This window comes from Postia placenta (assembly GCF_002117355.1).
Source record: "Postia placenta MAD-698-R-SB12 unplaced genomic scaffold POSPLAscaffold_8, whole genome shotgun sequence".
Classification (NCBI taxonomy): Eukaryota; Fungi; Basidiomycota; class Agaricomycetes; order Polyporales; family Adustoporiaceae; genus Rhodonia; species Rhodonia placenta.
In genome coordinates, this window is record NW_020169839.1 from 715,784 (window position 1) to 730,128 (window position 14,345).

Sequence of the window (14,345 nt, forward strand, 5' to 3'; positions counted from 1 at the left end):
CCTGATCTTTTTTGCCCCCGAGCCGACGTTTTTGGGGGTCAAAAAGTGCGCCCCTGTGCGGGGGATGACCTTCTGGTTATCGCGCGTCCTCGGTGGCTGCGATCGGGGGGGTGTCGCAGGACATGGGAGCAGGTCGTCGCCGATCTGGAGAGTACTAGGTGGCGGCATGGTGAAAGCGAGAATATAGCCAGGCGAGAGAGCATAGGAGCTAATTTGAAATAGCAAAGACATGGCATCAAGATGTAGACAGGTACAAATATGGCGAGGGTACACAGAGGCTGGGGATGGTGGAGCGTCCTAAGGTACGGCGGAGGAGTGTCCCAAGGAGGGCGGGCGGGCGTCTAACCCGCCTCGAGGGTGCGATCAGGCACATGCCTATATCCATATCGGGATATAGGCCCTGATCTCCCCCTGGGGATGGTGTTCGTTAGACCCATTTCCCACCGCCCCGATGGGGGTCTACTAGATACCTCCAGGACCTGCCCTAGGTGCTTGGGACCCCGTAAGTACGGGCCTGTAGCTCATCCGAAATTTCCGCTGATCTGTCAATTTAGACGGTTTGGAATTGCTAAGTCGGGAGGACAAACGCTAGAGAGCTCACAGCTTGTGTGGTCCCTGCGAGTTCGATTCTAGAGAGGGTTGTGCCCGCAGGCGTCATTAACCTGTGCTTCCTGCTACTTCACTGTGAAAAATACCCATTCAACTGTACAACCTGCCATATCCTGGATTTCCTTCGACCAGCCTCTGTTTCTCTCACTTAGCCTTATAAGCAGTGTGGATTTCAAATACTCATCCTCGGTGAGTATTGTGATTTTGCGACCGCCACGGATCGAGGATCTCAGTTCCATATTCCTGGCTCATTCCCGCGTTCGTTCGAAGCAGATGGACAATGTCAGGGATTCCCTTAGTTGTCTCCTTTACGCTCGCCGATAACTGTCAGGGCCTCTTGGAGAAACGATCAGCCGTGGTTGTCCACAATTGATGCCGGTATATAGAGGGTCGACTTGTGAGATGCTTTCACCGTCACGCTGGTCAACCGCTAGCATTCCGCCAGTCCGAAGATGTTCGCCCAGTAAGCCCATTTCAATCATCTAACATGTGCCCGACTCAACCCTTGTTAGCCAGAATATCCTCCCAGCTTCGCCTCAGACATGGGATGAGCACACCCACCAGGTTGTTACACGGGAAGTCTATAATTCGTCCCAAACATCATTCGGATTTGCAACGTCAGTTCATCGCTGAGTATGGCAGTAATAGTTGCGAGCTGATATCTGAAACCCAGTAGGAACTATCCGGATACGACCATATACGGACAGAACACTGTGCCGCCGCCCCCAATCTTCCCGTATCAAGGTCACGAATACCATGTCCCACAAAACGGACATTGGCAGCCTCGTGTCCTACAACCTGTTGGAATGACGGCCGCGATGCTAGATACGACAGAGGCGATTCAACAATGTCTTTGGGGCCCCTGCGGGTACCCACTACAAGATTGCACCCCTTCCGGTCTCAGCCGGCACCTCAAAGAATATCATTTCGATGATGTCATCAATTTATGGGACGATCGAAGCCGAGGTCTCTGCCAATGGTCAGCATATGGAGTTCCGTGCGGCAAGGAGATGCTCTACGAGGGCTACGGCAAGCACATCGCGACGGTCCACTTGGGCAGCATTTCGCGCATATGCCCTCGTTGTGATCACAAGTTTGCGAGGATGGACTCGTTGCAGAGGCATCTGCGCCAGTCATGCAGGGGGATGTCCGTGTGAGACTGGTAGGCGTCACCTGTCTTCTCGATTTGATACCTATATGCTCATCATTGTGCCCACCGTAATCAGTGATCCAACCATGCGATCGGGTGACCAAACATGTTGAACCCTGCATCAAGAGTTTCGTGTCCGTCGGACTCATATGGCGACGATCTACAGAATACAAACATCTTCAACGAGACACTTGGCCTTTTTTTATGACACGGAGTGACTGTACGCCAGTATCAATGCCTGTATTGCTCATGTTCTTGCCAGCGACTGCTAGCTGTTTTATACCCATTTGTAACTTGATGTTTCGGCATGGTCACGTGCATTATTTTGATGAAGTTGAGGAAGCACTCTGGCTTCCCATTTACGATGAAAAGCGAGGGATGTTTCACGCACATCATACCAGTCGGGATATGTATATGAGCTTTTCCATCTCAAGACTCTGGCATGTCGCAGAGGAGGCCATATCGGACAAGTCGGCCGGGCCAATACAAGTTGCGACATAGCCTTGTAGACGCTGTTCTTTCGCGCGACATCGTCGTCTTTCATCATAAGAATGGTGAATGGCATGGTCGAGGGCGGCATAACAACCAATGTGGGTGGTGGTACCGGCCGGAGAGAACGATTACTTCACGCAGACGCGCCTATTTTACTGCAAGAGACTCGGATTGATCATTGCACACAGTGATATCAAAATGTTTCATAGAAGAAACGTTATCGAAGTTGGACCCACATCACGGGCTTGTACCGCTTTTGTCACAGCCCCTGCATACAATCATCAATTTCTTTGGACAAAAACATCCATCCTCGCATGCTGCATGCAGTGAGTTCACCATTTATGATCTGATTTAAGATTCCGCAGCCATAACAGCCACACGGGAGCTAGCCGCCGGCTTCAGTCTTTCGCTATCATGTTCACCTGCATGATCCCAGCTTTTCGGGAAGTTGTATATCTTGAGCCTGGTATCCACAGGCCTTTTACGCTCAGTGTACCTTTCCCGATGAGGTAGGCCTCTGTCCCCGTCGTTGAAGCGAATAGCGAATGTAGCGGCATACAACAGCCTTCGGAGCGTTCCGCCTCTATGCCATACAAAGCGGAGCTGAGATGACAGTAGTCAAAGCTGTGACGTAATTCTCATGCTTGTGCTACCAAACTTGCAAGCGGGCATTCTCGGCTAGGTGAAATGATGAACAGTATGAGGCTACCCACACCACGCTAGTTGATACTCCATTGTCTTGCCTCAACTACAAGGCCTGCGGTTGATGCGCCCATCTCATGCGAATCACAGAGACCACAAGCAACTATCGGTGAGATTGTAAGCCAAACATAGACAACTCAGCTTCTCATCTAGAGCCGAGCTGGAAGAGATCGTGGGAGCGTTCGCGCGCGTTCTCTGAGAACGCGTCGCAGGATCTTCCCGCTCGCATTCTTCGGAATCGCTTCCACAAACTCTATCCCTCCCGCGAGCCACTTGTACGGCGCCTTCGCCTCCGATACGTGCTGCCACGTCGCATCGTCAACACTCGCACACAGTAACCTATGAATGACAGAATCCACGTACTTGGGCGATGCTAGTGCGTATATTCGCCGCGGCAGACGGATCCCGCCGCACAGCGGCTGCAATGTCTGGCTGCAGCGCGACAAAAGCGAGCGGCAACTCCCCCGCGAACTCGTCCGGAAGCCCGACCACCCCGGCATCGGCGACATGGGGATGCCCAAGGAGGTGCCCTTCGAGCTCCGCCGGCGCGACCTGGTGTCCCTTCACCTTGATGAGCTCCTAACATCAGATGTTAGGCCATATCTGGAACTGCGGCTGCAATGCACTCATCGCAACAACACAGTACGAACCTTGATGCGATCCGTAATGAATATATCGCCGTTGGCATGGATGACTACCTCATCTCCGGTGCGGAACCATCTGTGATTGAGGGCCACACGATTAGACGTAGTGATCCTCAGGAATGAATCCACAGCGTACCCGTCAATGAAGCTCTCTCTTGTCCTGCACCCACATTCCAGCAAGATGTCAGACTCGGAAGAACACCGCCATTAGGTGATGCGCGCTTACGCTCTCTCATCGCGGTAATAGCCCATTGCTACTTGTTCGCCCTTCACCCACAGTTCTCCCGGCTCTCCCACACCAGCCAGTCTGCCGTCAGACTTCACCACCCTTGCAGTGGTGCCAGAAAGCAGCCGCCCGGCACTTCCCAGCGTTCCGACCTTCTTGTCAATAGGGAACTGTGGTAGTTGCTATCTTTGAATACGCAGGTTTGCCGAGCGAGCAAGAAGTGGAACACACCATAGTGACCCCGGCACATGTCTCCGTCAAACCTAGTTGTCAAACAATAAGCATACACACGAGCCCGGGCACAGCTCGGCGCACCATATGCCTGGCCGAGATGTATGTCTGGCAGAATCCCGAGCATCTGGGCCGTCAGCTCTGCAGTCAGCGGGGCCGCTGCTACCATGCAGAAACGTATGCTCGACAGGTCAAATGTACGCGTAGACGGATGCTAATGTACCAAGGCTCTGATGAGCCTAATTGAGGAATAATGGTGAAGCATTACCTTGCAGAAGAGCACCACCTGTGGAGGAACGAAACTGTCATCGAGGGTCAGCCAGTCATTACGTCTGAAGAAAAAGTATGGCTCACAATAGATGCGTGATCCGATATTGTTCGATGTGCTTGAGCATAGTCACATGATTGAACTTTGGTACGATCACAACGCTCATCTTAAGAATGTGAGTCCTGGTACCGATTACTGCAGATTACTGCAAAGACGTACCCCTGCATATAAACAGTAATGCAACTGTTATTCTTGCCGTTAGTTATAATCATGGCACATGATTGTGGTAGCCTACATTGACCACAAAACCGTAGATGTCTGCCCAAATAATAAGTATGTTTTTCGCAATATGTCGTCGGCAGAAATACGTACGATACAGCGGCAACACTGTGCAACATGTCAGTAAACAAATCACCCTATGAAACATACTCGGTTCGTACCGGCTAGTCCTCGATCCCCTGGCCGCCATCGCCGCTCAAGCAGCGGTGTTCGGGAGTCTGCCAGGCCACTCGATGTGGCTATCTGCACGAGGTTACATATTACGTTGTAGTGCGATACCGCGACCGCCTGCAATAATTCGTCAATGAGAGCGCCAAAAAATACGGCCGAGCGACACGGCTTACCTTCGGCTTCCCCGTCGTGCCCGAAGAGAAGCACAACACCGCAATCGTACGCTTCGCTTCGCCCGAGGCGAATTGCAACTCGGGGACATGGGGGCACGCGGCGCCATGCCCGATTGCAGCATCCACGGATGTATACGATAGCGGGAAAGGTTCCGTGAGCTTGTGCGCGTCGAGCACGAGGACGTGCGTGTGCGCGAGGCCGGTGGCTGATGTGGCGTCGAGCGCATTAGCGAGATTCCCGGCGTGCGCAATGAGCAGCGACGGCCGCGCGGTTTGGAGCTGGTAGACTATTCCAACCATGTCAACAGGTCAGCAGAGTATTTCGGGGCCGAGTCAGAATGAGGCTGACCTAGTTCTGGCGTAGTAAGTGTAGGGCTCATCATTCTGCGCGCGTTCTGTGAGTCATGGCGTGGTTAAGAGTCCAGAGGAAAGGTCCTCACGCTATTATGGCGCCAAGCCTGTGGGCTGCCCAGACAGCTATGGGGTAGTCTGCGAGAGAACGTGAGCATAGTGGTTGCACACGGATATCGTGCGCAGAGACTGACTAATGTGGTTTGGCGTGTACAGCGCGACTACAAGCGCAGTCAACCGTTATTTACAGAACCGTTGGGTAAAACGCAGTACGCACCGACATCTCCCTTTCCTGGGAAAATGTTTTGTCCTTAGCAACTGCAAATGGGGATTCAATGATTTACTAACCAATTCCCCAAACATGTCTCAGTGCGCGTGCAAAGTGATCTGTCTGCGTCACTATCTGAATAAGAATCGATTGTTAATACAATGAAACCAGGAGAGTGTAGAGCACTTCAAAGGCATGCGGGGAAAGTCGTCACGCTAATCAACGAGATAGGGGCGATACGTGGTACACATGTGAGATCGCACGAATTGTTAGAGATATACTGAGGACTCGTTGAGCGAGGACATCGTATTTCCGCATAGGTAAGGAGGACTGTCCGAGTATAGTATCCACGTCTCGCTGCTGTTTTGCACGCAGATACTTGCATTAACGCACTGGATACTTGGTCGGACGGAACGGCAGATAAATCATGACTTATTTATGGGCATGCCGGTTACGAGCAATTGAACCCGCACCGAGACTTCGTGCTCTCATAAATTGCATAACGGGATAATCCAGAGATTAAGACGGGGAAAATACTGACCTCATCATGGTGAACCTCCCTGCCAGTCTCCCCGTCGACCAAGTACGGGACCTCTGGCGGCCTGTCTGGCCGTGTGGGGTGCCTCCTATTATTGTCAAGCAGGAACTGTGGAACAGTCACGTCGTCAGGCGGTGGAATGAGTGGCGGGGCCGTTGAGTGGAACATCGACATGTCTCTCCAAGGCTCGGGGGTGGACGACATAGGAGTCCGAGGCTCGGGGGTGGATGATATAGGAGTCCGAGCGCGTGTATCATGGTGGCTAGCTTATAGCACGCACGGGCGCTCGATCCCTGCGGATTAGCTGGAAAGAGCGTACCCGATACATTGCCGAGTTGGCATGCGATCGCTCCAGAATACAGCTTATCCTCCCACGTCCCTTCCGTGTGGTGAAGATGCAAACGGCGTTGACGGTGACAGCAAAGCAAGAGTGGAATGGTCTTTCTGCCGGTCTAGTAGCTCTTGAGCGTGGAGCGTAGAGAATGGTCTCACGCTGGCGTATATAGCAGAGAACGTACCAGTCTGGAGCCCCTGTCATACCAGGAACAGACCCTGAGCAGGACATACCGCACCCGCAATATGAAGTCAGACGAACAACCTCTCGGGCTTCAGATTAGCTGGGATTATCTGCGCGTCTGTGGATCTGTTAAATAAATCAGTCGCTCACTGGCCACCGAACAGCAGGTAGTATATAGCCTATAAAATCGGTCGGTGGTCTAACCTATCAAGGAGAATAGACGGTGGCGCTGGTAAGTGGTAGTGGCGGCAGACTCCGAAAGTCGTTGACCTCGGCTAATGCCATGGCGAGCAAGGAATCCCCTTTACTGTGGCTTACGGGGTTTTGCAAACATTTTGATGCCTGCACTAATACGCTCGAACGAGTAGAAGCGCTACCGTTCTATCACTCAGGCATTATTCCTAATGGTCTTAGCATTGTGTATACCAAGTTTCAAGGCAATTCGTAATGAAATGCAGGTTGTATGAGAGATGCCGGTGGAAGCCTCCAAATTGCGGTGGTTCTGCAAACTTTGTCACTCACGGGTCACGGCGGCAAGTTGAGACTCCGTCATGGCAAAAGCCGCGACCAGGCCTGTCGTCGTGTCATCTGCAGATCAAAATGAGAGCGGAGATTAACACATCACGCATGGTGGCAGAAAACGTCACGTTCGTTTTGCAAACCCACCACACGCCGCGATCCAGTTTGCTGACAGTATATCGGGTTGGAGGATTGAGAAAATAATGGCTGGAACATACTATATCGGATATCCGATTGGGGAAAACGACTTAGAATCACTGTAGATCTGTCTTATCAAGAATTTGCAGCAGGCTATACAAAGTGTCTTGAGGCTCCCATTCCACAACAAATACATTTTTCTTCAATCGGCTTCATAGGTAGACTTTAATGTGTATCTATAATGTCATACAAATGTCAGAAGTACAGTCTTTGCGGTGGAAGACGAGATCACGGTGTTTTGCAAAATTGATCGACTTTGCAAAAGCGAAAATAGATAATGTCATCCGATTACGCAATCCGGTCATTTCACCTACCGCATCTGTCAAATCAAGGTTGCACACCGGTCCACACAATTAGAAATAGCCCTCCCTCGCCAAGGATTGTTTTGAACATCCGACCACTGACTTTGGGGCCTCTACAGAGCCTATGAAAAATGCATTCAGCAAGTTCTATCGTGTTTCCTTACCTAGTCAGCCTCAGGGAAAACGCGCGCTCAAAATGCGCTCGAAGTGGTGATTATGTAATACAAGCACCCCTGAAGGGTCTGCAAGCGTACACTCGAAGCAATAATACATTTATTCTATTTCTCAATGTCCACCCAATCAAATGTCAAACCGCGGGTGAGGCTGCACATTTGATATCAAGGGTAGCTACGGCGGGCGCCCCACTTAGACTTCTATAAATGGTTCTTAGACCTGACTAATCGGCGACGGTCGCCGGTTCTCACGCGCATTGGCCTCACTGGTGTTCGCCCGAGAGGACACCGAGCGAGATCAGACGTGTGGTATGGGATGCGAAGTACTACATGTAGTATTTTCAATATGTAGGGGTTATTTGGAGGATTTGAATAGTCCAACAGGCGTAATGTTTGATGAAGGGGGTGAGCTGTTCTTAAATGTGTGGACAGGAGTGCACTTTACTCATGACAGGATTGTGCGGCAGGCGGGACAGGATCTCCGGCAGCTAGGGACCGGATCACTGACCGGGGCGGACCAAAACGAGTGTCGGGGCGGGCATCAGGGCGGTTTGGCCCGGGCAGGAAGCTTATCTGATTTGACCGATTTGCGATCCCGGATGACATTATCTACTCACGCTTTGCAAAACCCCGTAAGCCACAGTACACTGCGCTTGCATTTTCTCCATGGCAAGCTCGCGTGAAATGTAGGAGTCTCTCATGGGGAATCCGGCTTGATTATCTTGCAGCCGTAATGCCAACTCCCGGGAATGGGTGAGGTTCTGTCTAAACAGCTGTCTACTTAAAAGTTATTGTCGAGAAGGCGAGTGCCGCATTTGTACTCTTTTGCTGTATAACATCCCTTCTGCTCATCTTTCTTTTCTCATCAGTGGCATTACGTATTTGAGACGTGCACCATGTCCGTATGTTGGTCCTGAGTTGAGCTCAATTACCTCGCCTGACTGATATGTCGCGGAAATCGGACAGGCACGTTGTGTCCGACGTGAACACCGACCGACTCGGGTGCCCGCGCACGAGCCCGAGCGGCATGGCCTATAGGAAAGACCAATGACCTTGCTCTCACATGCACGAATACTCTAGTAGAGCGTTAGCATTTGCGATAGTTCAATTACCCGAAGGTTGTCCGAGACAACGCCGAGCCCGCATTGCAATTTCGCTAGGATCGACAAAACCAATACAACTCCCAGGGTTCTATAACCGTGGCTGAGCTTTTATCATATACAGTCAGACGGCTCCATACTTCTCAGCTGTCGTATCCCTAGGTGGGATTTTCGTTTACATATATCTGCCAAGACTTTGTAATTCAGGTATGATTTTCAAATCTCACTTTGTTGCACCATGGGCTACCGGGCATCTCCTACTCATTCTCCGTTCCGCAGCATATACGCCTAATGTCTCAATCCTCGTCCATCTTCACACTGGCTGATATTCTCGCTCGTGCCTACTGTTAGCAAAGGACTCCGCTCTCGCAGACAAACAGAAGTAGCGGTAAGGGAACATTCCGACCATACTTTCACCATTGCCAATTTCCACAGGCCTTCTTCCTTAGATCGTCATGCAGAAGTACGGAAGACCTTGATAGCATCTGCACTCACCATCGAAGTTGCTGCTTCCCAGCATATCATCCAGATTTATTGATGGTGCCTACTAGTGCAGGCAACGAGGATTCGTTCTCACGTTACAACAACAGCCGCGGCCTGCCAGATTACGAACGAAGAGCATACAATAAGTAAACCATCACACGCCATACAATAAGCAGACCATCAGAGCATCCGAAATTCAGCACGATGATGCGGCGTGCAATACAACCGACTGTTGACCTCAGCTAGAGCACAAAATCTCTGAACGCGACAACGATCCGCCACTTCTCCCCCGTCGACCGGCTCCAGTCCCGCCGGCGCTGCTTCTGGTGTTTGTATGCTGCACCCCAGCTCTTGGGCTTCTGCATCGCCTCGTCAAATATGACCGACGCGCGGTCGCTGTAGTTATCGTCTTCATAAGCATCGTCCTCGGCCAACGCGTGCGCGGTGCGGGAGGAACCCCGCACCATGTCGGGCGGCGGCGCCTCGGGTCCGGAGTAACTTATCTTGCCCTGCGCGAGCACGACATGCATGCGTCGAGGGTGGAAGAAGCACTGCAGGGACGCGAAGGTCAGCTTTACGCGTGCACCCGCGGCGGGAGACCGCACTTACGTGATTCCACTGGTCGATCACGTCGCCGACGGGCCCCTTCTTCCTGTTCTTCAAGTGTACATCAATCCCTTTCGAAACGAGCATGGCTGCGCGCCGCTGAGCTCAAGTGTCTGCCGTGCCGCAAACGAGATTGCCGGACGTACCAGTGAGTGGAAGGGGTATCCGCATCGCTGCTGGCGCTATGGTCGCCACAAACTTGCTCCCGGGCGCGAGGTGCGCCGCCGCCTGCATGTCCCCGAGAAATCGCAGCCAGTCGCCCTCGTTCACGTCGTGCGCCGCGAACGGATGGGGCACCAGGATGCTCGGTGGCGCCAGCCCTGGAAACCCTTCCACAAGGTCGCTGCTGTACGAGAGCAGTGCGGTCGGCGGGAAGGGGGCGTAGCTGAGCGTCGGTGGCGGCGTACGCGCGAAGGACGCGGGTGGCGGATTGAGCAGCTCAACCGCGCCGCTGTCAGTGGAGCTGGAGGACCGGACCGTGTGCATGCTGGGGGCTGCATTCTTCGACGAGGACGGCGCGTCAGGTGGGGGCGCGTAGGGCGAGATATGCATGGGCGGGCCTGCTGGTTTGTCTAGCATGTATGACGAGCCGGCTGCGGTATGGGGCGCATCCTTGAATGCAGCACTCGCATTTGACGGAGGGGAGTAGTGTTCCTCGTATGCAGGCGGAGGGACGTCAGATGGGTCGGTGGTTTCCCAAGTAGATGCCCCAGATCTTGTCGAAACGGACTGGCGTGAAGAATTACTTGGTTTTTCTAGTAGGTATGGGGTTATGTGCGACATCTTGCGTCGAGGTTGGCGGGTATATGGGAGCTTTACGTGGGGGGTATGCAATGTATGTGATGCTCATTGATGGCCGCCTTATATCTGCATCATCGGTTATTACTTCACAGATTCGCGTTTCAATGTGCGCGCGCGACGTCGAACACAGCGCTCGCGAGACGATATCGCGCACACGAGATCAGATCAGGTGTATGCGATGCATCGCATAATTACTCCGTACTGATTAGGCTGTGGAGGATTTGTCAAGCGTTGTCGAACTTTACACCAAAATGCTCTTCTTGTTGCTTTACCAGGAATACCGTTGTCAATGCGCGCTCACCTGTGACGCTGTGGCTGTCAGTTCGATGCCATGAAACTGCTCTTATGATGCGAGTCATAGCACCTATTGCAGCTTAGGCATCACTGCCCAACGCCTGCAGGCAATTGCCGACATTGTCAATCAGGTCGTCTCGCTGATAGGTAGGGTGATGATGGGCGACAAGCAACCGAGATGCGGTGCTAGAATTGGGTAAGCACTCTACAGGGAGTGCGGAATCTCTGCAAGATAGCCTTCCTATATGTGGAATTGGAGGCTCGCGCTGAAGATATATACCAGGCTGTGCCAAACAAACGCTTAGTGTTTGTATCACCATGAATCCGATTGAACGTCAAATGTCTTGAGGTGCAGGGAGGAAATAGCTAAACCGTGCAGTATTCTCAAGGAAGTCAAGACGAAGCGGAATTCATACACAATCACAACAACGCCACTACGACTCGTCTTCGTGGTGCCCTGACCTTTTATGCCGTCTGCGTCTCTTCTTCACTGACTCCCCGTTTTCGCCGCCCACTGCTCCGTCTTCCTCTTCCTCAGCGTCACGGTGGCCATCTTTCGCCTTCTTCGCCTTCTTACCCGACTTCTCGTGCATCGCGTCTGCGCCTTCGTCCGGCACAGCATCACCCTCACCCGTCTCACCATTCGTCGCAGTGGTAGCGGCTCGCTCCCGTAGACGCTCCTTCCGTCCCTTCCGCTTCTTGACCTTCTCGGCTCGTGCATCTGAGCCTGCATTGTTGGGCATGACGCCGCGATCCCGTAACGAGTCCTTGAGCTCCTTGAGCCGTTCAGTGCGCGTATTGTCCCATTGCTTGCCCTTTCCATCCTTGCGGTACGGTGCGTACTTTTTGATACCGACGTATGAGTTGAGCTCCGCGTCCGTTGCCATGAGAATCTCGGCAGGTGTCAGGCCGTACGTCTGCGATGGGACCTTGGCGTACTTGAAGCGTGTGGGCATGTCGCCGACCTGGACACAGGGTGAGACCACGTCCAATAAATCTCATCTCGAGAACGTACCATGTCGTTGAACTCAAGGCCGTAGAGCTCATCCATATACTCTTCCAGCTTGCGCTTCCTCATTTCCTCCGATCCATCCCACTCCTCGTCGTCACCGATATACGACTTTTGCACCTCTGCATCCATCTCGTCGATGTCTACGCCGCCCTCGTCCATCCCGCTCTCATCATGTTTCTTCTTCTTCTTCTTCTTGCTCTTCTTCGTCTTACCCTCGTCTTCGTCTTCGTCTTCCAGAGGTACAATATCTGCAACGTCGATGTCATCGTCCCACTGTGGCTTCTCCTCGTCTATCGCATCTGCATCCGCCTCGCGTTCGTACAGCTCGGCCATCTGCTGATCGTGCTTCTCGGGATCCCAGTCGCCATCGAGGTCAAGCTCCCGCAACGCTTTGCTCTCCTCGAGGCTCTTCCCTCCTTCCTTGCCGATCATCTCCAGCTTGGCGCGGATGTCCTTCATCTTGAGCGCCTTCAGCCGCTTCACCTCCTCCTTCTTTTTGAGCAGCTCCTCCTCCTTGCGGGTCTTGCGCTTCTCGCGTGCCTCCTTGCGCGATGAGTCCTGCCGTCGAACCAGTGATGGTAAATTTCGCGGATGGCGTGCAATCGTAGCTGCATCCCTGTATAAAGCGGTCAGCACGGATTTGGGAGTAAAGCACGATGCAGACGCACGGTTCCTCGAATCTGAAGTTATACGAGCTCTCGAAGCGATCAGCTACTTCGTCGAACTCATCCTCGTTAAGCTCTCCCATCTGATCAGCGCCCCCCTCTCCTTCTGACCCACTTCCACTCTCGTCATCAGACTGAGCATCGGAAAATTCCTCCTTTGCTTTCCCCTTCCCTTTTTTAGACTTTGAGGTGATCTCTTTGTACGTTGGTAGACGGCGAGCAGAGTGGTCAATCCATCCTCGATTGAGGATGTAACTGATTGGAGAGCCTATTTAGTGTGCTGTGACAGCAAGTATGCGCGATCTGACGCACTTCATGAGAAACTCTTGATCCCCTTCTGCCTCGCTCTTCTTCAGCTGCCCCTCGCCCTTCCTTTTCTTCCTTTTCTTCTTCTGCTGCTCCTCTGCAGCCTCTTCGACCTTCATCTCTGCGTCCCCTGGCACGTCCAGGGTGACAACTTCCTTCAGGTCATCGCCAACTTCCCGCTCCAAGAATGCACGGTACTCCTCCTCCTCGCGCTCGATCTCATCCTTAGTCTTTTCTCGCGGTATGAGAAAGTCATCGTCGACCTCCTTGTCCACAGCAGTGTGAAAGGCAGCAATCGTTTCCTGGCGCAGAGCGACCTGTTCATCAGCATGTGTGAGCGGTTCTGGAGACGGTGTCCGCGAGTCCGGGTTCAGTGCAGATGCCAGAGCGTGTTGGCGCATAGTAATCGGTTTCGACTGGACATCAATGAGCGGAGGCATATGAGAGGCTCAGGCCGTAAGAGCGTACCTTGTCCTTCTTTATGCGCTTTGCAGGAGCCGCGTCGCCCAGCTTCTCACGTTCCTCTGAGAAAATGTCGACAACAATGTGTGTACATGCAGTAAACCACGTACCATCAAATACGTTCTTGCCCTGCTCGTAAATAGACGGATCTTTGCGTCTAATACGCGCGAGCGTCCGTAATATTGCGGCGTCGACCGCCGGCGTGAGCTCCTCGCCATCTTCGTCTTCGGACTCTGCCTCCTCCGAGTCCTCTTCATCCGCCTCGTCCTCGTCGATGTCCGAGCCGTACTTCTCCTTGACTGCCTAGTCATGTCACACACCAACGACCGTGAGAGACGAATTGAGCTCACGTTTCGCAAGCTCCTCGCGCTCCTTCCTGTACTCGTACGCCTTGGCGAAGTGCGCGTTGATGGTCAGTTCATGGATGTCCTCCCCCTCGGAGTCGTCTGAGAGCATTTTGATAGCGAGTGGTGATGTGAGAATTATAACTGTAGAACGCTATTGCGAGCTAGAAGCCGGGAGCACCAGCCTTGTGAAGGGCCAAAATGAACAGAAATGTGCTCGAAAGGATTTCACTTTCTAGGAGGATCTCCGGCGCTAAGGGAAGAAATCCTTAATCCACGTGACTCAGGCCCCTATGCAGGCGCTCAGGCTCGTTTACTGTTGCTTGCGTCTTAACTCTGTACCGCCACTTACAAAATGGTCGGTTCTTGCTGTCTGCTTTATTAACCGAAGAGATAGCTGACCTGGGTCTGCTCTTGTGCTTCTGTATACCTCTCCACGACATTGTGACCGCTGCTCTCAA

The 14,345-nt window shown here is 52.7% G+C and overlaps 5 protein-coding genes across 5 annotated transcripts; 1 reads left to right on the top strand and 4 right to left on the bottom strand.

The window, feature by feature from the left end:
* Positions 1-1,454: 1,454 nt before the first annotated feature.
* Positions 1,455-1,742, top strand: POSPLADRAFT_1102059 (hypothetical protein; the record flags this gene model as incomplete). Its single annotated transcript, XM_024483225.1, has 1 exon — positions 1,455-1,742. A coding segment is annotated over one exon (288 nt), but the record flags the coding sequence as incomplete, so codon positions are not given.
* Positions 1,743-3,102: 1,360 nt separating this feature from the next.
* POSPLADRAFT_1046843 (hypothetical protein) lies at positions 3,103-6,306 on the bottom strand (the record flags this gene model as incomplete). Its single annotated transcript, XM_024479132.1, has 15 exons — positions 3,103-3,255; positions 3,317-3,532; positions 3,604-3,757; positions 3,824-4,005; positions 4,055-4,086; positions 4,139-4,213; positions 4,409-4,440; positions 4,542-4,543; positions 4,752-4,889; positions 4,946-5,232; positions 5,295-5,329; positions 5,386-5,434; positions 5,574-5,606; positions 5,645-5,699; positions 6,106-6,306. 15 exons carry the CDS (start codon positions 6,304-6,306, stop codon positions 3,103-3,105), a joined length of 1,644 nt encoding a protein of 547 aa, XP_024338291.1.
* A 1,357-nt stretch (positions 6,307-7,663) lies between these two features.
* Positions 7,664-8,417, bottom strand: POSPLADRAFT_1144079 (hypothetical protein; the record flags this gene model as incomplete). The annotated part of the gene is made up of 2 exons (XM_024485653.1): positions 7,664-7,760; positions 8,320-8,417. The coding sequence occupies 2 exons, from the start codon at positions 8,415-8,417 to the stop codon at positions 7,664-7,666; spliced, it is 195 nt and encodes a 64-aa protein (XP_024338292.1).
* Positions 8,418-9,636: 1,219 nt separating this feature from the next.
* POSPLADRAFT_1074559 (hypothetical protein) lies at positions 9,637-10,829 on the bottom strand (the record flags this gene model as incomplete). The annotated part of the gene is made up of 3 exons (XM_024482722.1): positions 10,147-10,829; positions 10,004-10,089; positions 9,637-9,945 (listed from the first exon to the last, which is right to left on the bottom strand). Exons 1-3 carry the CDS (start codon positions 10,781-10,783, stop codon positions 9,637-9,639), a joined length of 1,032 nt encoding a protein of 343 aa, XP_024338293.1. The 5' UTR covers positions 10,784-10,829.
* Positions 10,830-11,529: 700 nt separating this feature from the next.
* On the bottom strand, positions 11,530-14,327 carry POSPLADRAFT_1046845 (hypothetical protein; the record flags this gene model as incomplete). Its single annotated transcript, XM_024479133.1, has 8 exons — positions 11,530-12,060; positions 12,111-12,723; positions 12,776-13,027; positions 13,085-13,494; positions 13,547-13,602; positions 13,651-13,839; positions 13,861-14,028; positions 14,237-14,327. 8 exons carry the CDS (start codon positions 14,325-14,327, stop codon positions 11,530-11,532), a joined length of 2,310 nt encoding a protein of 769 aa, XP_024338294.1.
* Between the last annotated feature and the right edge of the window lie 18 nt (positions 14,328-14,345).